General features: G+C 37.1%; 1 protein-coding gene across 7 annotated transcripts in view; it reads left to right on the top strand.

Moving 5' to 3' along the window:
• The first annotated feature begins 8,372 nt into the window (after window positions 1–8,372).
• Taz (tafazzin, phospholipid-lysophospholipid transacylase) overlaps window positions 8,373–25,211 on the top strand; it is a 254,338-nt gene continuing 237,499 nt past the window's right edge. For all 7 annotated transcript variants that reach the window (XM_090387175.1, XM_090387176.1, XM_090387179.1 and 4 more), the window contains exon 1: window positions 8,373–8,711. In XM_090387175.1, the coding sequence (XP_090243301.1) occupies window positions 8,576–8,711 (136 nt within the window). In that variant the 5' untranslated portion in view covers window positions 8,373–8,575. The remainder of the gene's footprint in view (window positions 8,712–25,211) is intronic.

The following is a 25,211-nucleotide window of genomic DNA, read 5'->3' as shown; positions in this document are numbered from 1 at the left end:
CCTGGAGTTTTGATTTGAAGTTAATTCTGGTAATCAGAATGCAGCGAAGGTCCTCATTCAAAGGGCAATCATACATTAGGTGAGACCAACCCTCCACAATGGCAGAGGGGAAGAGAGAGAGAGAGAGAGAGAGAGAGAGAGAGAGAGAGAGAGAGAGAGAGAGAGAGAGAGAGAGAGAGAGAGAGAGAGAGAGAGAGAGAGAGAGAGAGAGAGAGTAGAAGGGAATCACCAAGAAAGCAAGAAAGAAGAATGATGATATCCAGCTCAGGACCCTGGGTTTGCCAAGCCCATACTCACGAGATGATGTCAGCCCCTGGGGTAATCCACTAGAAAAGGTAAGTTAGGAGACATAATTAAGGCTAAAGAAAAAAAATTAAAAAATTAGTTAAAAACAGCAATGAGTTTTTGAAACAGTGATTTTGGATCCCCTTCTTTGATCGGGGGTCCTAGGCAGATACCTTTTTGTTTATAGGATAACACGCCACTGATATTGTCTTAGATGCCTCTTCAAGCAGCATTTAAAGTGATTAAACATAAAAATCCATTCGGTTTTTAGTTGACTAAAATCTTTTAAGGCTTCTAAACACTTTGATCAGATTTATCTGAAAAATGTGCTTTTCAAACACAGCAGCTTGCAAAACCCAGTCTCTTACGGTAAGAACCCAATTTTGCCCTTAATCAGTCGTATTGTTCTTTTCTGTACAACAAATGAGCATCTTTCCTGAAATGGGGTCTATAAACCTGTATACAATATTTCAGATGCAGCCTAACCATTGCTTTATATAATGGAATCTCTACTGGCAAAGTTCCTATCAGCCCACATTTTCGGAAAACTTCATATCAGTTTTCAATAATGAAAACTGATATGAAAATTGATATCAATAATGCCAGAGTAAATAACTATAATACTGGTGTACCTGGTCTGCCTCCACGGGGCAAAATGTGGACAACGTTGGAATCCATTAGGAGCCCAGCGGCTAAATGACCAGAGGAACAACGGTGCACGACACTACACATATACAAAACCCATACACTTTTAAACGTCTGGCATTGACAGTGTTCTGTTCCTCACCCATAATGTATACTACACGAAGATGGGGGAAACCCCTGGTGCCGTTTGACACTAAACACACACACACACACACACTCTCTCTCTCTCTCTCTCTCTCTCTCTCTCTCTCTCTCTCTCTCTCAGGGTAACACAGGATTTTTTTTGGCTGGTGCAGCATAAGCCGCAGGCTCCTTGCACCTTATGGCTAATTCTGTTTGATCCACTTCTATATTATAATTATATCCTTCCTTCACCAGATCATTTACTTATCCTACTATAAATCCTATTTCATTTTCTTCTCCTGTGCTTCTCTGGGACTTTGTCTCGGGAGGGTGCAGCAATATGTTAGTAGATCCTGGCAGCCTCCAAGTGGCAGGGATGGGGTGGGACGCGCTGACCAGGTGTTGCTGCTTCTCACCCGGTAAGAGCCAGGTGCCGGCCGACTACACAATAGCAATTACGTACACACTCAACACACTACATACAAATGGCCGACTTGGTACAAGCCTCTTCACAAGATGTACAACAGCAGCTAATAGGGGAACCCTGGGGTCTACCACAAGGCGCACAACAACACATGAAATCCCTGTTTTTAACTAATATTTTAAAGTGATTTTTATCGGAAACTGAACTTTCTACCTGTCACGGTCAATGAACTTTAATTGAAGATTAATTTGTAAATTAAGTTTTTTTCAAAAATAGTTTTACCGATTTTGTTCAAATTTTATATTTAGTTCTTATGTCATATATGTTTCTTTTGTTGTCACCAAGGCCGTTCCTGACTACGTGACCGCCTACGTACAGCAAGTATTTGGCAGCAAGCAAGTAAATAATCCTATCCTGTCCTATGCATAAAGTTTGTCATTACAGCGGAAAGAGTTATGGTACAACGGAAAGAGTATTTTCGTGTAAAATAAGCTGCGGACGTCAACAAAAACACAACTGACCGCAGAAACGCTGAAAGCAATATTACAAGTTAAGTGCAATTTTGCTACTTCTTGTGAAGAATTTTACGAAGAGATAGCAAATAATGAAGCATTATTAAGAAAAAATCACTCAGCGGAAAAATATATTTGATTATATTATTTAATTTCTCCTGTTTTTTATTGTTAAAAGAAGTATACGTATGTATTTTTATTATTATTTCCGGTGGCGGATTTCCGCATAGGCGCACGAGGCGCGCGCCTGGGGCCTCTTAAATAGAGGGGCCTCAAATCTCAAGTCTCAAAAAAAAAAAAAAAAAAAAAAAATTGTTTCATCTTTAATTTTCACACTCATCATTATTACCGTTACTGAATAAAACTAATTTAATATGAGAAGTTAGTAAACTATTTTGAATATCCCTATATATTATATGAAATATCTATGCGAACTAAGTGAATCTGACGTAGAATACGTATTATCAGTAATGCTTAGTTGTGCCATATTTTCATTTAAACATTAGTTAAAATATGTATGAAAGAATTGCGCAACCAAAATGATTAAAACCGCAACACTAAATCTAGAGCGCGGCTATAGTAAAAACGTGCGCGTAGAATGCACACTGTAGTGGTACCGGAAATATTTAGAGGGGGGGGCTCAAAATTGAATTGCGCCTGGGGCCTCTCAAGTGCTAAATCCGCCACTAATTATTTCACAGGAAAAAACCTAACCTGTTTTCACTACACAAAAATGAAAATCGATTAAAAACCTGACCCCTCCAATGTGTTTTTTTTTTTTACTTCAAATTACAACTATTTTTCTCAGTTCACGTTCTTCACAAAACCTTCTGTTTCTACTTACTAGGAGGTCCCACGAAAATTATTCTCATTTTCTACCCCAGAAGAAAATCATTTGTTTCCAAAATAATAAACGTAAAATTGCATTTCTCAACTTGTGACATCATTTTCTGTTGCAGAATAAATTACTATTTATTAACTAACTACAACGGGACATGAATCATTTTAAAAAAATGTTTATGATTATTAATATATGTAAAACCACTCTTACACCGTGTGTAATTAATAATATAGTTTATTAAGCTATTCACTTAAACTATCATACGTTAATGTCGTTTCAGGTGTCTTACTGATGCCCATCATCACACCGTACTGTTGGAGAAACAAAAACAGAAAGCGTTACAAATCTGAATACAATTACCAATATTACAATTAAAATTATGAATATTATGATTATAATTGCCATAATTACAATTATAATTTGCAAATAAACAATTCTAAGCTTCTATTATTGTTAACTATAAAAACCAGATATTAATTTAGCTCAAAACAAAAAAATTAAATTCTTACCTGCTGACAGACTCCTCTTGCCGATGCAGGTAAGAATTTAATCTCTTCATATTGTTAAGATAAAGGTAAGAATTAAATTGAATATTATTAACACTGAAATTAAACCATAACTAAAAGTAGAGAGCATGTACATGTTTTTTTGAGAAGGAATGCGGTGAAAATATATTTCAATTTAAAATGTTGTACTGCCATGTGTAAATTTATTTGACATTGAAATAAGTCTCTGTTATGTTTAAAAAAAAAAATGCAAAATATTTGTCTTTATTCAAGAAAAATTTACACAGCCCTCTGAAAATTCATTGAGACTTATCCTAGAAGAGGAAACAAATAGATCCTCACTACCTAGCGTCTTCTGATAATAAAGGGTGAAATTAAAATTAGTGGAGTCATATAGCTTGTGGGCCTTGGAGAAGGTGAGGAGCCAGTTGTTGATTACAACACCAAAACAACTACTCAATTGTGGTTCCTCGATAAAAACAAACACCCCAGTTCCTACAATATTTGAACCTGTAATACTTAGTATTGTGCATGGGTTGGAGGTTGAGAAGATGAAAGAAGTTATTTATTCACATTAGACTTGAACTTCTGCAGATTCCAATCTTCAAGAAATACGTATGAAGGAAGGTTGGATCAGAAAACGGAAATTGATTGAATAAAGTTGTTTGAGAGAGCGCTCTGGTCGCGGAAGAGAAAAGTCGGTGGGTTTTTGACTGCTGTAAATAGATAAGTATTTTTAATTTTTACCGTATTCTTCGTTAATTTACATAGCACATTGTGTTTTACAGAGATATTAAATAGGTTTAGTAGCGTTCGTTAGCTTCTTGTTTTGAATTTAACCAGCAATTTTTGGAAGTTACGACTCCTGGTGTTGGCGCTAATATTGTTGAACTGGTCGACTACAATATGGCGGCCAGTAAATCCAGCTCATCCCAAAGATGTTCAATAGGATTGAGATCCGCGGACTGAGCGGGCAACTGCAGCAAAGAAAAGTCATTGTCATGCGGGCAACTGCAGCAAAGAAAAGTCATTCCATAGTGACTCGGGCTTTGTGCACCGGCGCATTATCCTGTTGGAACTGACCATCTAACTGAAGGTAAACTGTCAACGTGAGCGAATGCACTTGGTCAGCAACGATGTTTAGATACGATGTGAATTTACGGGTATCAATGGGCCCAACGTGTGCCAAGAAAACATTCCCAACACTGCCCCCACCACCTTGCACAGTAGTCGCCAGACATGACGGTTCTATGGATTCATGTAGCTTTCGCCAAATTCTGAGCCTTCCATCAACATGATGGAAGGCTCAGAATTTGGGAACTTCGACTCGTCAGACCAAGAAACTGTTTTCCAATCCTTAGTCCAGTGCTGGTGTTGCTGAGCCCACAGGGGCATGCTATCTTGTTCTTCATTGATAACAAAGGTACGCGATATGGCCGTCGGCTGTTGTAGTCCATTCGCGACAAAGTGCGACTACCTTTGTTATTAATGGTTGTATTCTGATGATGTGCGACATTGTGGCCCGCCTGTTTGCTTGCACCGTTCTAGCCATCCTACCTCTCTCATCAACAAGCGATTTTCTTGCAGAAGAGTGCCGTTGAGAGGATGTTTTCTGTGTGTTGCATCATTCTCGATACACTCTTGAAACTGTGGTGCGTGAAAAGTTCAGGAGAACTGCCGTTTCAGAGGTGCTTTGTCCAGCACTTCTTGCACCTACTATCATGCCACGTTCGAGGTCCGTTAGATCAGTCCTTTTCCCTATTCTTGCTCCGGTTTGTACGCTTAACTGATACTTGAAAGGTTTTGCTGCATTTATATCCACAACTGTGGTCATGTGACTTGAAACGTGTGACAAACCATTTGTGTGCACAGCAGGGGTGTACCTAATAAAGGGGCAGCACAGTGTATATATATATATATATATATATATATATATATATATTGTGTTTTTATTATTTTAGTTAGTGTCTAATTGATTGTTTTAATTTGTCCCTTGCTACGTTAATGTCATTGCCATGGGCAATTGGACTATTATACGTGCTTGATATATTTTAGTTTGATTGCTTAGATTTATTAAATTTTGGTGTCTATTTTCTATAGGGTATTAGGTGTATCCTGAACAGGAGATTTGGTTAGCTTTTTAAGTCTAACCTATTCCTAGGGGTCTGTGGTGGTGGTATTCAAATTATATAGTAACTAAAGAATTTAGTTATAATTCTAATTATTTAACTTTAATTAATAATATTAATCAATACTAACTAACATTCCCTTACCTGGTCGGGTAATTATGAGACATTCCTTTAAAACTGGCTATCGATCCGCTCAAAGCCCCTGATGAAGTAGCGGATAGATGACCAGGTAAGGGAATGTTAGTTAGTATTGATTAATATTATTAATTAAAGTTAAATAATTAGAATTATAACTAAATTCTTTAGTTACTATATAATTTGAATACCACCACCACAGACCCCTAGGAATAGGTTAGACTTAAAAAGCTAACCAAATCTCCTGTTCAGGATACACCTAATACCCTATAGAAAATAGACACCAAAATTTAATAAATCTAAGCAATCAAACTAAAATATATATATATATATATATATATATATATATATAGTGCTTTTTTTGTAAAAAAAAAAAAAAGGTGCCGGTACTCATTCTTTGCTATCAGGAAAAATTGAAAATTAAAAGGATATGAAAAGTACTCTAATTTTTTTCCCCCTGATATTAGTAATTTTTTTTTTTTTTTTTAGAATAAGAACAAGAAATTGAGTATATTAACAAGTTTATTAAGCATGAATTTATTATTCAAGTATATAAAAAAATAAATAAAATGTGAATAAAATAAGTAAAAATAATTTCATTAATAAAGTTTTTGTAGAATATTCCAAATTTTTATTAAGTTCTCATCCGACTTCTATTCTCCCTCTTTGTGTGTCAGTTGCTGAATGACGTTTCCGAAGCAGCCAAGAATCGACATATTTTGCTGGATCGCAACGGGTGGCCTACAATTTTAAGAAACAGTAATGAAGAAACTCTCTCTTTCTCTCTCTCTCAGGGTAATTCAGATTTTTTTTTTTTTTTTTTTTTTTTTCTGCTGGTGCAGCATAAGCTCCTGGCTTCCTTGCACCATATGGCTAATAATAATAATAATAATAATAATAAAAACTGTTTTTGTCATCACCGAAGTGCTGGTTGGGCTGACGATCAGATTCATTTCTGAAAATCCTCGTTCACATTCACTCCTTGAAATTGATATCTTACTCAGAGCGTTCATCAAATACTTCAATTCTTCAGAAACCTTCTTATCAATTAGGTATCCCCGAATTGCATCTTTTTCATTTAGCTGGAACCTAATGGACAATTTTCTAACTTCACTTTCACCAAATGCCAACAATTCATGTTTAGAAGGATTAATACCTTCGTTGTTCTCGTTTTACTTCTCTCGTCATCGGTATTGTCACAAGTTCTTAAATTTCAATTTTTTTTCTTTACTTTATTATTTTTTTTTTTTTTTGAAACTGTTAAAATATCGGTATCATTCGGATATTCAGGTAAAGTAAAGAGTAAACAGAGATAGGGAAATTTTTCGGAAAATGTGGATAAGGCACTAAGCGAAAGAACAGATGATTATTTGTCGGTGTAAAAGAAAATCACTTTTCTAATTCTCGAACGGGGCGCTTGCGATTGATTCACATTGATGTCCAACGTACGGCCCGCGAGACAAATTAACTAAAACAGCATTTTAAAATTTGTTAATTTTCAAAAAAAATTCTCATTAAATGTTTTGTTCAGTAATTGTGTATTGTACTTAATAATATTTTCGAATATTTACATGCAACAAGATATGGAAAATGTAACACACTAAAGAAATCTAACTTCGAATTTTTTTTTTTGAATATGGCCCCTGTATGGGAATGGTTTGGACACCATTGCGGTGGGAGGTGGACCAGAGCCCATTGGGAATACCAATTTATCTGCTCACTGTTGACCAGCGCGACTACTCCATATGTGGGACAGGTGGTCGGACCAGGTACCACTAAGTTGTAGAATGGTAATCCCATTAGCTCTCTTAATTCGCTCAGCAGCACTATTTTCCTGAAGGCTAGAAATGCGAACAGTGCGTACAGAGTTAATTCTCTCCCAACCCGTTCGCTATATGAAAATTTTCTTCACTCAACGGAAACTATTTTAAATGTAACTTCCAAGGGGAATTCAAAATAATTCGCTATAAAAGGAGTTCGTTAAACAGAGGTCCGACTGAGTAATTTAGAATTATAGAAATGATTATACAGTTTTATATAGAAAATATCTTAACAATAGACAGTGAAAAATGTAAATTTAGTTAAACGATTTTAACCTTATTTGAATAGTAGATAAACAGGTAAAAAAAATTACGGAATATTACAAATTTCGAAGCGCACTGCATCCAAATGTCACACGTCACTCTTAATAAAGGTGCCGGTACGCCGTATCGTTGTGTACCGTTACAAAAAAAGCACTGTATATATATATATATATATATATATATATATATATATATATATATATAAGTAAAATGTCTAAGGTTGGACAAATCCCGCATCCGCTGGAGGCAGTGCAATACCAGTCGTTGTGAGCTACCCTCGGGTTCCCAGGCCTGAGATGAAAAAAAAAAAAAAAAAAAACTGGAGCAGTGTGGGGTGTCATGCTATGTTTGTCTAGTTCAGCCTTAAATTTATTTGAGCCTTCAACTTCCACAACACATGGAAGTCTGTTCCAGCAGTCTACTACACGCTGGCTAAAGGCAAAACAGCACATGCAATTTATAAACAAAATTTACACGGATAGATGAGATTTTCGGTTGGTAACCGTAATATAAAAAATTCATATTACATTCGTTCATTTCACAAATGCAATGTTGGGAACTCTCATATTTGGGTCATTATAACTCAATTCAGCTAAATCATCTGTTACACCGATAGGTGGACTGTATTACATTATTTTTGTGGTGTTGGCCAACTTGATAGTACGCCCATGTGTTGGTTTGTGTCGTGTATTCCACTATGTGGAATTGGTTTAATTAATCATAATGATATTATTTTTTCTTGGAGATAGATTCTTAAAGTTAATTAATATCACATATGTCTGATGATATTTTAAGGAGTATGTTTGGTTGCATAGATGTTACAGAAAAGTTATTTACTATGAATTTAAAACAGTAGGTTCTAGTTTCATTTTTGGGATAAGACTTCGAAGTATGTCTCCCAGCGAAACATCGGCTGTTACAAAGTGGCCCTTACCAAATTTTAACAGACCCCAAACTTTTTCTCTTTGGCAGATTGGAAGTTCTGTTGTTGTGCCAACTGTTGGAATACTTAGCAAGATAATGGCAAGTAAGGAAGGGATGATAATCACTGAATTTTTGTGTGGCTAACATTGACCTATTATTACTTAGCTTAATATTTCATGTTTATTTTCTTTGGTTCATTTTATGATATGTAATTCGACATTCATTTTCTTTAGAAATGTTATTTTAAAAGACATGTATATGTAGGGTGCCTGAAAATTTAAATGAAAACTTGTGCTACATGGGGTTTTTATAGAAATTTATTTACAATAACTTGATGGTCGACCTGTGTACTATGACCGAGTACCAACTCAAATAAACTGCAAACATAAGCGTTTTGAAGTTCGAGACTTTGATCCGTTGCGAGAATTAATTGAACGATATTTCGCAATATCGAGAATGCATCCGCTTCGGGGATTTGTTTTTTAAACTTACAGGAACGGCCTGAGATAATAATGGCAACTTTTAGAGATTTTATATTTCTAGAATAATAATGGAAACCATTTGTATATATGTGCGTGAACATATTTCATCATTCATTTATACGTGAACGTAATGTTTTATATGTGTATATATACATATATGTATAAATATGTGTATATATACATATGTGTATATGTACATATGTATACATATGTGTGTGTATGTATATATAATATTGATAAAAATAATTAAGTTACCGAATGACAAAGTAAGCAAACAAAGTATTAAATCAAAATTATTAAACTGTGTTATGGATCCGGGTACTACTAATTTCAGTAGAGAAACCTGGCAACCATAATGAAATATAGTCAAATGTTTATATTCAGTGTATATGGAAGGGATGTTGACCTGTCAATTGTAATTACCATGGAAAAATTGAGAAGGCCTGTAAGGTGAAGGAGATAACCTGAAATAAATTGATTAACATAGAAATAATAATGAAGATAAAATGTTACCTAAAGTAGTGGGTCCTAGAGCCTTAACTATTTCTTCAAAGGGCTGGCAGCCAAAACCGTAGAAGCCACCACAATAAGCAAGGGTCTCTGTTTCTGTTATGATGTATACATGCAAAATGTATAAATCACAGACAGACAGAGACCAAAAATAAAAGAGTAAAATTAAAAAAAAAAAAAAAAATTTGAAATCAAAAGGACAGATACACTACAAAAATTACCAATTTCCCCATGTATAAGACGCACCCTTTTTTGAAAAATTTGGGGTCTAAAAACTCAGAAAAGATTTTCGTACAGTGCTGAATTCAAGTTAAAAGTGATCCAGTTGCAAAAGTGAATGGAAATAGTGCTGCTGAATGTAAGTTTGGTCCTCCTCCAACTGAGAAAACAATCTGAGACTGACTACAGGAAGAAGAAACCCTACTGAAAATGCCACGGCAGAAGAAGACCATGAGAGGCAAGTCAGCAAAATGGCCTGATTTAGAGAGGGAATTTAAGATAGGGATTGAAGAGCAAAGGGCAGTTGGAATTCCTGTGTCCACAAAGATGGTTCAGCATGAGGCAAGAAGAATTGCTGATGAAAAAGAAGTTACTGATTTCAAAGGAGGACACAATTGGTACTTCAGGTTCATGAAACGGAATGGACTAAGCATGTGTACATGCACCAGACTTGCCTAAAAGATGCCTGAAAGCTATGAACAGAAGGTCCTTGAATTTCATCGTTTTGTTATTCAGTGTCGGAAGACACATCAGTTTGAGTTGGGACAGATTGCAAATATGGACAAAGTCCCCCCCCTTCAATTTGAGGTCCCAAGCAACAGAATTGTTGATAAGAATGGGATGAAAACTGTAACTGTGAAGACAAGTGGATATGAAAAGAGCCATTATACAGTTGTTCTAGCTTGTTGTGCCGACGGAACCAAGCTGCCTCCTGTGCTGATTTTCAAATGCAAAAGAAGACATTCCTCGAGGAGTGATTGTCTACATTCCTGACAAGGGTTGGATGGATTCAGGATGGGATGAAGATCTGGTTTGAGAAAGTTTGGAGCAGGAGACACCAGGTGGGCTCTTACGCAAATCTGCCCTATTGGTGCTTGATCAGTTCAGGGCACACATAACAAAAAATACAAAGAAGAAAATTGCTGCAGAGCAAAAAACAAAACTTGCCGTCATACCTGGAGGCTTGACATCCCAGCTCCAACCACTTGATGTCAGCATTAACAAATCCTTCAAAGCTGCCATGAGAGACGAATGGAACCAATGGATGAAGTCTTCTGGGGACAATTTGACACCAGCAGGAAGAGTGAAGAAATCAACTATAGGAGAAGTTTGTACCTGGGTGAAAAGATCCTGGGATAATATCAAGATTGAGATTGTTGTCAAGTCATTTAAGAAGTGTGGCATTTCAAATGCCATAGATGGAACTGAGGACGAGGCAATATATGAAGACTGATTCGTCATCAGACACAGATGAGGACAAGCTAATGGAGGGGAGTTTTGACAGTGATGAGGAGTTGTATGAATTTTATGATGAATAAAACTTGAGTTCAATAACTTTATGTAATACATTTTTTTTCAAATTTTGGGCCTCAAAATTAAGGTGCGTCTTATATATGGAGAAATACAGTACTTCAGCTTACTGTGTGTTTGGAATGGAATCTGTGAAATAGTTGCCTGTGGTGTTTACAAAGTAACATTAGAGAACCAAGGATGAAGCCGATAGATCGCTGTCCAGAATGTTTATATCAGTTGAAGCAGCCACGTGTGAGGGGGAGGAAGTGGAGTCGTCAAAGAGAAATGTCTCGTGTTATCGGCTTTATCCTTGGTTCTCCAACGTTACTTTGTAAACACCACAGGCAACTATTTCACAGATTCCATTCCAAACACACATAAAGTAAAGTAATTTTTGTAATGTATCTGTCCTTTGATTTCAAATTTTTTTTTTTTTTTTTGGTCTCTGTCGGGTCGGCTGTGATTTATACATTTTGCATGTATACATCATAACAGAAACAGAGACCCTTGCTTATTGTGGTGGCTCCTACGGTTTTGGCTGCCACCCTTTGAAGGAGTAGTTAAGGCTCTAGGACCCACTACTTTAGATAATATTGTTATCTTTGTTATTATTTCTATTTTTATGTTAATCAATTTATTTCAAGTTATCTCCTTTACCTTACAGACCACCTCAATTTTTCCATGGTAATTACAATTGACAGGTCAACATCTCTTCCATATACACTGAATATAAACATTTGTCTATATATGCACAGATCAGACATCAGCAACTACAAATATAGACATAGTAATAATATGGAACAAGAAATAGAATATATACACTTTCAAACACACAGCTTTACCAATATATACACATCCATACTAGCACACATTAATAACACCAACATTAGAACTAAGCAAGAAGAATTATTTATGTTGAAATTAAAAACCTTATACCCATATGGTCTGAATAATAAATTCAACCATAAAATTATTACTAATAACATAGCAGACTGCTGTATATATGACAAATTCAATATAATTAAATTCTACAACAAACCTCAAACATTCTAAGAAAACTAACAGTAAAAATAAGCCAAATTTAGGCAATTTTGATGCAACCCTTAAAGACTGGGACAAAAATAACATAGATGTACAATATATACATAACTTACTTTTCAACACCAAACACAATGTACTGAGAGCATTACACAGTTTATACACACATTCAACTTCGAGTCCAAACAACTCTTTCAAATATTAGACAATATGTGTAAAGTTAACCTTAAAAACCCACATAATAAAATTGGTACAGAAGAATCTATCATAATCGTAAATTTCCAAAGTAAAATAATGGATAACATCAACATTAATAAATATATCAATCATCATAATGATTTGCTTCCTAACAATAGCCATAACATCAACATAAAAGTTAGATATAAATATAAGAAACCATTTGGGATACCAGCCTGCAACTACAAATCCATGGCAACCAATTTAATATCATATAACCCAAACATTAATGAATGCATCTGCAAACAAAGCAATATGCAACAATATATTGATGCTTACCATTTACACATCATCACAGGAAATTTAGTATCATTGCAGACCCAATACTCAGATATATACTAGCACAAGGATTTAAATTTAGGCCATGTAACAAAATAAATTTAACTACTCTCAAGAAACAGCTATATCAAGACCTATTAAACTACTGCTTTTGCCTAGCACATAAGCATAACACACCAATAGAGGCATACTATATGTGGATTAGCAATAGATGTAATCTATTAAAACGTAAACTAACATCCCCAAGTTCAAATGGATATAGCTAGTACAACTTCAGCTATTATAACCTAGTTAAGCTAAAACAAAAACTGCTAGAGATACATAGACTTCATCATTACACCAGTAGACAAAGCATCAAATAACTACGCTTTTATTTGCAAAGCATTTTATGCACACACTTTGAGAACGGAACTTAACTCCAGCAACACATACCCTATATCCAGTACCTGTAATATCATTACAAAGAAGCCTTTAACAAAAAATTAAAACTAAACATTAGCAATTACAGTCTGCCCTATATATACTTCATTCCTAAATTCCATAAAAAACCCATAGGATTCAGATTTATAATGTCATGCAAGAATAGTTATGTACACAAACCAGGAAAAATCCTTGAACGTCTACTGCAACCCTTGTTGAACCTTATACCAAATAGCAGAATTATAGTCAACAACCTACCAGTATTAAAATCCTTACAGAATAACAATATTTCCAGTATACAAACTTTTGACTTCCACAGTTTATTTGTAAATATTAACCAAACCAAGCTAAAAACAGTACTCAAAGATATATACACAAAATATAGAGAAAATATAACCTGCAATACCAACTACTGGAATAATCTAGTGAACCTATGTATCTCCAATAACTTTGTATATGATGGCAAAACAGTATACAGTAATACCCCGAAGTTACGCGATAGGTGGGTCCGATGAAAATCGCTTAAGTAGAATTCGCGTAAGTCGGGGTACAGCTTTACATATAAATACATATAAATTTTGTTTAATTGGGACCAAGGACTAACAAAAACACTAGTTTAGAAGAAAAATATTTAATAAAATTGCAGTTCTTTATACATATTAATACAAAATATGTATTAAAAAAAAATAAATGAGTTACGTAAAAAAGTTATTTCGATGCCGATGGCTCCATAAAATATAACAAATTAGTCTGACGACACAGTGCCTTCTTTTTTTCACACAGAATTTCTTCGTAGCAAGCTAATAATTTTTTTATTCCTTGCTTTGTAGCTATAACGCGTTCTTCATTGGAGTCTGTGTTTTCTAAAATTTTTAAGCCCTTTTCAATTGAGCTGAGACTTGTCAAGCTTGCAATTGTCATGTGCTTTTCTGGTGAAACTGGGTCTGAAGTGTCAGATACTTCAGTGACATTTTGCTCACGCATCTCTGACCTCATTCATTGTCAGCTCCTGACTATATGAACCCAACAGCTCGTTGACATTAACTTCTTCTATCACATGAGCACCATGACCAGTTTCTGGCGTTGTTTTCGTCTCGTTTTTGAAAAAAAATGGACAAAGTTACTTCCAGACACCATTCAATGTTTTTTTGTGAATTTCATCCCAAGATTCTTTAATGATTCTTACGGCATCTAAAACATTGAACTGTTTCCAAAAGTCTTTAACAGATATCTCACTATTTTGTCTCATAGCTTCATTCAGACGTGCAAACGAATGCCTCGTGTAGTAAGCCTTGAATGTTTTGATGACTCCCTGGTCCATCGGTTGAAGCAAGCTGGTTGTGTTTGGAGGCAAAAACACAACTTTCACACATGGGTCGAAATTAATTAGAGTGGCAGGAGGATGACCCGGTGCATTGTCGATAAGAAGCATCACTTTAAATGGAATCTGTTTAGACTTGCAATAACGTTCGACTTCGGGTATGAAGTGGTGACCAAACCAGTCCTCAAAAACGGAAGCTGTCACCCAAGCATTATGATTTGACTTCCAAATCACTGGTAAGCTAATTTTAGATATACACCAAACGAAAAAATCAAGAACCGCGTAACTCCGAGTTCGCGTAAGTCGGGGTATTACTGTATATACAATACACTAAGCCTCTGTGTCTTACGGCTTAGAAAAATTGTACCCACAAATTGGCCTAATACAGCGTGTTAACTATGTATATAATTTAATTTAATTTAATTTAAATTTTCATTTCATTATCCATCTATCACACAACTGACCTTAAATACATGATGTATTCACTCCCAGACCATCGTTCAGGGTCCTATCTATAGGAACAGGTTTGCAACCCCGAACTACCAGAACTCAACTACTTACCTCTACTTTTTTCATCTTTCTGCTTTACTTGTGCCTACTTTTTATGTCCTGTGAGCCATTGGGTTATCGAACGCAATATGCGGGATATTACCTTCTATTAGATATTACCAATCTATTTTTCAACTTAACAAAGTTTAGCTGCTTTTCACTGCTACTTTATCTGCAATAAGGCCTCTGAGGTTGGGATTATTCATACCACCAATTTTAAACACACACACCAACCGTTTATGACTGATTGAATAATGAAATAAAATAAAATAAAATGATAGAAAAGACTGTAAAATAATATTTACAAAAAACTTTTAATTATTTACAAAAAACTAAACTATAACAAAAATAAAATAAGTAAATAAGTTAAAATGCATTAAAATATATTTATATAACAGTGATAAAAAGACGATAAAAAACACTATTAGAGCTTTCGGAGGTGTCTGCCTCTTTCCTCAGTAATAGTGAGACTAAAGCGACACATCCTTAAATACCAGGTTCACGGCACACATGGATGACCAGGCACATACTCAGCATTCTTTTCACTTGTACCAGAACCGGAAGTGGTCTGGAGACGTGGAAAATTAAAACGTTTATCTCTGGCCAAAACCACCGCCTCAAAAAGGGGGTGAAGCCTAACTCCCCTGTCTCTGTTCATGCTATTGTTACCAGAGGATCCAATCCACAGACTTCCCAGCCACTTGCGGTCCCAGAATCTATGCGCCCGGTCAAGGATGACAGCGTTGTCAGGGGAGATCTGGTGTTGTTTTTCCCAATAGTGCTCGGCAATGGCGGATTTATTGAGCTCTGAGGTCCGTATCGCTCGTGAATGTTCCCCCAGATGGTCCTTGAGACGCCGTCCTGTCTCCCCCACTGCTACTTTGCAAGCTATTATATATCTGTCTATTATCCTGGGCAGTTTGGGCACCATGTATTTAATAGCATTCATTTCAATTTATACATCCAAGAAGCTTACAGACACCATACCATAATTTTTTTTTTTCTCTCACACCATTTTCTATCGCTAGGTACCGCTAGCGTACCTAGCATACATAAATATACCGGCACGCCGCCACCTCGTTCTTTTGTTCAGTTGCAACCTTACATAGTAATGGTAAGTTAGCATTAGTAGAGGCATATGATGCAAGAAAGCAAGCTTATGAAGCATCAGCCCAAAAAAAAAGAAAAAAATTCCACTTCCATTTCACCCCTCTGTCGTTCGAAATACCTGTCCAGCTGAGCTTTAAATATATTTAGGCTATCAACTTCCACAACAAGGGATAGAAGTCTGTTCCGCCAACCAACTACCCGCTGGCTAAAGGCAAATTTCCACACATCTGTCCTACATCTGCCTTTCCTCAATCTGAATTTATGACAGGTGATTATTCTGAGCAAGAGGAAGAATCCCATCGGCATTGAGCATGCTCAAACCATTCAAGGCTTTATACACCTTAGTCAGATCACCTCATAGGTGCCTAGTCTCCAGACACTGTAATCTGCAAAACTTAAGCCTTTCTTCGTAAGAGCAACCCTTTGTTCCATTCACTAATCTTGTTGCTCTTCTCTGTATACACCTTAGTCAGATCACCTCATAGGTGCCTAGTCTCCAGACACTGTAATCTGCAAAACTTAAGTCATTCCAGCAGCTCAACATCCTTCTTGAAATGAGGCCTCCAGACCTGTATACATTACTCAAGGTGGGCCTGACCATTGCCTTATACAAGGGAATAATCACCTCCTCCTTCCTGCTAGAAAAATTCCTGTATATCATTAACAAGACACCATGAGCTACTCTTGCAGCCCGTCTGCTCTGCTCAGAGAACTTCATATCTGCCTGCACAATTACCCCCAGTTCCTTTTCATTCTCTACCACTGTCAGTGTAGTACCACAGAGTTGATATGTTGCTCTGAGGTTGCTGTTTCCCATATATAGTACTTTACATTTGTCAATGTTAAACTTCATTTTCCACCTCTCATCCCATCTGCTCAACCTTTCCAGATTCTGTTGCAGCAGCATAGCATCAGTATGACCGCCAACCTTTGTATCGTCTGAAAACTTGGACATTAAGCTTGATATACCGTCATCAATATCATTTATAAATACAGAAAACAATAATGGACCCAACACTGAGCCCTGAGGGATTCCACTAATAACATTAGTCCCCGACGAGCAGTGTCCATTGATTACCACTCTGTGTCTTCTCCCCCTCAGCCACCCCTTTATCCATAGCAGCAATTTGCCTCCAATTTGTGCAGCAGTCTTCCATGTGCAACAGTATCAAACGCCTTTCTACGATCCAAGTATATAATATCAAAGTTATTCCCTGCATCCAGTTCTTTTGTGACTGCATCATAGTAGCCAATCAAATTGGTCAGGCAAGACTTTCCCTTAACAAAGCTATGCTGTGTCCGAGCTATAACTGAAGTCTTGTCTAGATGATCCTGCAGTGCTTCTTTAACCAGTGCTTCTATTAATTTTCCTGGAACAGAAGTTAAACACACAGGTCTGTAATTACTTGTGTCAGCCTTTGATCCTCCTTTGTGAATAGGGAGTCACAATTGCACATCTCCAGTCTATGGGTACCTGCCCTGAGTCCAAAGAAGCTCTCATAATTATGGCTAAGAGTTTGCTTACTTCCTTTGCTGCCTCCTTTAATATAACTGGATAGACCCCATCCACCCTAGGTGCCTTTTTTATGTTTATCCTCAACAATTTCTCCTCCACTTTCCTCTCAGTTATTACAAAATCATCTAGCTCACTGCCAGAGTTTACTTCACCTCTGGCATTCCCCTCGCTGAATAACTCCTCATGTGAATGTAGATGCAAAACACTTGTTTAGTTTGTTAGCCACCTGAGCAGGATCCTCAACTGTTGAACCATCAATATCCAGTGGACCAATCTGATTCATCTCTTTCCTTCTAGAGTTTACATAGAAGAACTCTTTTCTGTTTTTCTTTGCATCCTTTTCCAAGGATTTCTCATAATCTGCCTTTGCCTGCCTAACCTCCTTTGTAACTTGGTTGCATATCAACTTGTATCTATCATAGGCTTCTGTGTCATGTGTTAATTTGTATGTATCCCATGCATTTTTCTTCTCTGCCATATGCCTCATTAGTTCATCTGACATCCATTTTGGCCTAAACCTTGAACAATATTTCTTAGTTGGTATGTAAAGCCTAGTAGCTTCCAAGATAAGTTCTTTGAATGCTTCCCATTTTGAATTTGCTGTTGGTAACATCATCAGTTGGTTCCACTGTATAGAATTGAAATACTGTCTCAGACCATTGTAGTCTCCTTTACGAAAGCAAAAACCCTTCCCTTTACCCCTGATGGTAGTTACCTCTTTGAGTAAATCCCACTTCAGCACACTGTGATCACTGCTACCTAGTGGTTCCTTTATCTGCAGATTCTTAATGCATGAAGAATCACTACTGGTAATCAGATCAAGAGTATTACTCTCTCTAGTTGCCTCCCGAACATGCTGATGTAGAAAACAATCATCCAATAAATCCCCAAAAGCCTTGCTAGTGTGTGAGTGACCAACCCACAAATTCCAGTCAATATCTGGGAAATTAAAATCCTCCATTATACAACTCTCTGATTTACTGGCCCACTCTATTTCCCTGTACAGTTTCTTGTTATACTCATCAGAGTCATTAGGCCTCTAGCACACTCCTACTCTCAATTTTGATCTCCCAGTGCTTATGTCACACCAAACTGACTCGACACTGCACTGTCCAGCGAAGTTGACTGGCTTCACTTCCTTGGATTTTGTGTGTTTCTTAACTAATAACATAACCCCTCCTCCCTTCCTATCCTGTCTATCCTTTCTGTACACATTGTACTCCCCAAATTCCAGTTTTTCATTCCTTATATCTGTGTGACACCACATCTCTGATATCCCAACAGTATCTGCCTTTGATGTTTTGAGCAATACCTCAAATTCATGAAATTTATTTACCAAACTCCTAGCATTGATGTATATGCAAGTATACATGCACCTGTTCTTTTTCTTAGCTACCCTAACATCGATGTCAAGTGGTTAGCCTGTGCAGACGAAGCTCCTTGAAGCTCTTGGAACAGAGAAGTTTTTCCTGATTTATTAGCTTAAATTGTCATATTAACTTATTTTCTAGAGTAGCTTTATATTCCTAGTTACGATACTTAGTTTAAAGTTTTATTTAGACAGAGATTTTGTAGGTATTACTTAGTATCGGTAACGGTATCAAATCCACGTGTTACAAATTGAACGGGAGGTCTTTTTTTTTAACTAAATTTAGTCGATTTATTAACCAATTGTTATGTCAAATTATCTTCTATAAGTAGATTATAGACCTAGTCAGGATCCTTAGTTTATTCTAAATTGAGATAGCGAGATTTGGAAGCTAATCAATACTTACGAGTCCGTAGAAGTACCGTTCGAGAATTCCCGCCATTTTTACACGATAGCATAAGCTTAGTGTAGTATAGTGCATAATATAATATTGTCAATTAATCAGTAAATCTATTAATCTTGATAAACTTTATTGTCAATTAAATTGTATTTTTAACTCTATATATATATATATATATATATATAACGACTTAATCGTAACAATAATTAATACATAAATATAGTGGTACACGTGATACGGAAGTTGTATAAAGGGAACTCATAGAAAACACTAGATACCGAAAAAAAAAATATAACATAACTGTTTTGGGATATAACTTAAGGATTTAATTTTGGTTTTGAAATTTTATTGAATTAAATCGGAATCATGACTCTGACCAGAGCAGCAAAGCAAAAGGCTCAATCTAATGGGAGTGCTGTGGTTCAGGGGAGAACTGAGAGGGGCAGTTGCCCTCTGAATCACAGTCTTTTAAAATGCACTGTTTGCTTGATGTTTGCGGAGCAGTCGGGTACGGGACATGATACTGCCAAGGGGGATGTCTTTGTGTGTGCACGATGTAAGGAGTGCAAGGAAATCAGGCGACAACTCAGCGTTGTTATGGGCCTTTATGAGAGCTTGAAGGACAGGGTGGATGCCCTCGAAGGAAATAAATTGAGGGGCCCATCAAGCTCTCAGCTGCCCACATCAACACCAGAGCTTGCACTTGGTCATCAGGCAACACAGAGGCAGCCCCCTAGGCAGAATGCGCTGGTCCCACAGGAACTAGTAGTTGTTGGTGACTCTATTGTCAGGGAAACGGGGAACATGCTTTGTAAAAAGGATAGGTGGAATAGGACCAGGGTATGTCTGCCAGGGGCAAAGGTTGATGACATTGTAGAGCGGATATCATCTTTTAAGGGCACAAAAGGTGATATAGTTGTACACGTTGGCACTAATGATATTAAGAGTAGGAGACCGGCGGAATTACTTAGCAAGTACAGGTCACTGTTTGAAAAAAAGCTGTGAATTAGGGTTGAATTTGAAAGTGTCTGCAATTCTGCCCAGACACGATAGGAGGGAGTATATGATGAGAGCCTTGTCGATCAATTCGGCCCTGGAGGGATTGTGCAAGGCTCAAGGGGTAGAATTTTTTTCAGCCTGGACTGTACTTGATAACAGGAGAGATTGCTTCTACAGGGATGGGATACACTTAAATAGAAAGGGTGCAAGAATTTTTGCCGATGCTGTCGAGGCAGTGTTAGGTGGGTCGGAAAACTGCTAGTTGTGGGGGATACAAGGACTAATAGATTAAGAGTAGCCACTGGCAGAGGTGGAAGTGATTCTTGCACTGCTTCTATTGAAATGAGCAGAAGCCTGAAAAACAAGATGCAGGATATTTCAGAAACTGCTGGGGGTCATTGCGGTACAAGTAAACACATGGGTTGTGTTAGGGTAGCTAAGAATAGAAACAGGTGCATGTATACCTGCGTGGACACCAATGCTAGGAGTTTGGTAAATAAATTTGATGAATTTGAGGTATTGCTCAAAACATCAAAGGCAGATATTGTTGGGATATCAGAGACGTGGTGTCACACAGATATAAGTAATGCGGAACTGGAATTTGGGGAATACAATGTGTATAGAAAGGATAGACAGGACAGGAGGGGAGGAGGGGTTATGCTATTAGTTAAGAAACACATAAAGTCCAAGGAAGTGAAGCCAGTCGACATCGATGGACAGGGCAGTGTCGAGTCAGTTTGGTGTGACATGAGCATAGGGAAATCAAAATTGAGAGTAGGAATGTGCTATAGGCCTAATGACTCTGATGAGTATAATAAGAAACTGTACAGGGAAATAGAGTGGGCCAGTAAATCAGAGAGTCTTATAATGTGAGATTTTAATTTCCCAGATATTGACTGGAATTTGGGGGCTGGTCACTCACACGCTAGCAGGGCTTTTGTGGATTTATTGGATGATTGTTTTCTACATCAGCATGTTCGTGAGGCAACAAGAGGGAGCAATACTCTTGATCTGATTATCAGTACTGATTCTTAATGCATTAAGAATCTGCAGATAAATGAACCACTAGGTGGCAGTGATCACAGTGTGTTGAAGTGGGATTTACTCAAGGAGGTAACTACCATCAGAGGTAAAGGGAAGGGTTTTTGTTTTCGTAAAGGCGACTATGATGGTCTGAGACAGTATTTAAATTCTATACAGTGGGACCAACTGATGATGTTACCAAGAGCAAACTGAAAATGGGAAGCATTCAAGGAACTAATCTTGGAGGCTACCAGGCTTTACATACCAACTAAGAAATATTGTTCAAGGTTTAGGCCTAAATGGTTGTCAGATGAACTAATGAGACATGTGGCAGAGAAGAAAAATGCATGGGATACATACAAATTAATGGGTGACATGGAAGCCTATGATAGATATAAGTTGGTCTATAACCATGTCACAAAGGAGATTAGGCAGGCAAAGGCAGACTATGAAAAATCCTTGGCAAAGGATGCAAAGAAAAACAGAAAAGAGTTCTTTACATATTTAAACTCAAGAAGGAAAGGGATGAATCAGATTTGTCCACCGGATATTGATGGTTCAACAGTTGAGGATCCTGCTCAGGTGGCTAACAATCTAAACGAGTATTTTGCATCTACATTCATGCATGAGGAGTTATTCAGGAAGGAGAATGATGTAGGTAAAGTAAACATTGGCAGTGAGCTGGATGATTTTGTAATAACTGAGAGTAAAGTGGAGGAGAGATTGTTGAGGATAAACATAAAAAAGGCACCTGGGGTGGATGGGATCTATCCAGTTATATTAAAGGAGGCAGCAAAGGAAGTATGCAAACCCCTAGCCATAATTATGAGAGCTTCTTTGGACACAGGGGAGGTACCCATAGACTGAAGATGTGCAAATGTAACCCCAATTCACAAAGGAGGATCAAAGGCTGACACAAGTAATTATAGACCTGTTAGTTTAACTTCTGTTCCAGGTAAATTTATGGAGGCACTGGTTAAAGAAGCACTGCAGGATCATCTAGACAAGAATTCAGTTATAGCTCAGACATAGCATGGTTTTGTTAAGGGCAGGTCTTGCCTGACCAATTTGATTGGATACTATGATGTAGTTACAAAAGAACTGGATGCAGGGAATAACTTTGATATTATATATTTGGATCTTAGAAAGGCTTTTGATACTGTTGCACATGGAAGACTGCTGCACAAATTGGAGCAGTGTGGCATTGGAGGGAAATTGCTGCTATGGATAAGGGGATGGTTGAGTGGCAGAAGACAGAGAGTGGTAATCAATGGACACTGCTCAACGTGGACTAATGTTATTAGTGGAGTTCCTCAGGGTTCAGTGTTGGGTCCATTGTTGTTTTCGGTGTTTATGAATGATATTGATGATGGGATATCAAGTTTAATGTCCAAGTTTGCAGATGATACAAAGGTTGGCAGGGTTGTTAAGGACACTACTGACGCTATGCTGCTGCGACAGGATCTGGAAAGGTTGAACAGATGGGCTGAGAGGTGGCAAATGAAGTTTAACATTGACAAATGTAAAGTACTACATATGGGAAACAGTAACCCCAGAGCAACATATCAACTCTGTGGTACTACACTGACAGTGGTGGAGAATGAAAAGGACCTGGGGGTAATTGTGCAGGCAGATATGAAGTTCTCATAGCAGTGCAGACGAGCTGCAAGAGTAGCTCATGGTGTCTTGTCAATGATATACAGGAATTTTTCTAGCAGGGATAAGGAGGTGATTATTCCCTTGTATAAGGCAATGGTTTCTACATCTTGAGTACTGTATACACAGGTCTGGAGGCCTCATTTCAAGAAGGATGTAGAGCTGCTGGAACGGGTACAGAGAAGGGCAACAAGATTAGTGAATGGAACAAAGGGTTGCTCTTACGAAGAAAGGCTTAAGTTTTGCAAATTACAGAGTCTGGAGACTAGGCACCGGCGAGGTGATCTGATAGAGGTGTATAAGGCTTTGAATGGTTTGAGCATGCTCAATGCCAATGGGATTCTTCGTCTTGCTCAGAATAATGACCTCAGAGGGCATAAATTCAAATTGAGGAAGGACGGATGTCGGATAGATGTGTGGAAATTTGCCTTTGGCCAGCGGGTGGTTGGTTGGTGGAACCGACTTCCATCACTTGTTGAAGTTGATAGCCTAAACAAATTTAAAGCTCAACTGGACAGGTATTTCAAACGAACGGAGGGGTGAAATGGGAGTGGTGTGTGTTTTTTTTTGGCTGATGCTGAATAAGCTTGCTTTCTTGCATCATATGCCTCTGCTAATGCTAACCCATGTGTTTACTTTTACCGCAATGACTCCCAGCAGTCTCTGAAATATCCTGCATCTTGTTTTCCAGGCTTCTGCTCATTCCAATAGAAGCAGTGCAAGAATCATTTTCACCTCGCCAGTGGCTACTGTTAATCTATTAGTCCTTGTATCCCCCCAAGCTAGCAGTTTTCCGACCCACCTAACACTGCCTCGATAGCATCAGCAAATATTGTTGCAGCCTTTCTATTTAAGTGTATTCCATCCCTGTAGAAGCAGTCTCTCCTGTTAACATGTACAGACCAGGCTGAAAAAATTCTACCCCTTGAGCCTTGCACAATCTTTCCAGGGCCGAATTACAAAGAAAGTACAAAGTGCAAAGAAAGTTCCTTTCTTCTATTCAGACTTCAATTCATTTTTACAATTCTTTTTACTTTCTTCTGTCATCCATGACCTGTAAGGTCATCCATGATCTGTATGTATTACATTTATTAGACTTTATTTGGCCTTATTCTTACTGCAAAATTTCAAATTTCTTTCTTAACATGTGTATATTGCACATGGCTCCATAGCATATAGAACATGTTGGATACAGAAGGAAGAGCATTGCCGTCTTTCTCATAATTTTGGTGGATGGCCTCTGATGAAGACCCTGAAATTGTGAAAAACAGTTCAATGTAACCTTTCTGGTCGCCTTTTCATTTTCATTTCTTATTTTAATTTCTTACTAACTATCTGTTCCTTTTTTTGTCTCTTACCTGGTTATCCTACCATATATTACTACATGCCTTATCCATTTCGTAGAATTCACTTCTGCTGTGTACTGTAGATTCAATATGAATAAACAAAACCTTTGCACTTTCTTCATTATATATATATATATACACACACACACACATATATGTATATATATCCGGGGTTATGGATTATAGCAGAAATACCTGGCAATCATTGAAATATAGACAAATGTATATTATCCCCATATTGAGTAGGGGTTCTGACCTGTCAAGTGTAATTACCATGGAAAAAATTGAGAAGGCCTGCTAGGTAAAAGCATATTACCTGAAAAGGTAATATTCAGGTAATACAAAATTTTCAGTTAACATTGTTTTTACATTGGCCGTCTCACTATATTTTTAACATTATGTCTATGTAAAATAAATTCCCGCTTTACGAGCATGCACTAGGAACGAATTATCTTGTCAAGTCGCGAACTACCTGTATATGTAGGTTTGTATTAATTTATTGTATTCATTTAATTTGTATTGATATATATATATATATATATATATATATAGTAGTATTATAAAACTTTAAAGAAGCAAAATAAGCAGAACAAGGAAAATAAAAGTTATTGTATGTCTAATGCTCCAAAACGCACAGTGCAGCAGTAAAGGAAGCAAAGGGATATAAATAATGTATGGTTTGTAAAATAATTCATGTTACACTTTTGTAAATTTGTATTTATTTTAATTTACATTATTAACTTTATTTTTGCACTACGTAGGGACTACCATGTCTTACGATACCATGTCTTACATGTATTACGATAAAGGTCGTAATACTAATAGACATGGTAGTC

This window comes from Mastigoproctus giganteus, chromosome 13, assembly GCF_048544385.1.
Source record: "Mastigoproctus giganteus isolate SK-2022 chromosome 13, ASM4854438v1, whole genome shotgun sequence".
NCBI classification, from domain to species: Eukaryota; Metazoa; Arthropoda; class Arachnida; order Uropygi; family Thelyphonidae; genus Mastigoproctus; species Mastigoproctus giganteus.
Note: the sequence above shows the minus strand (reverse complement) of the source record. Positions and strands in the feature narration are given on the sequence as shown.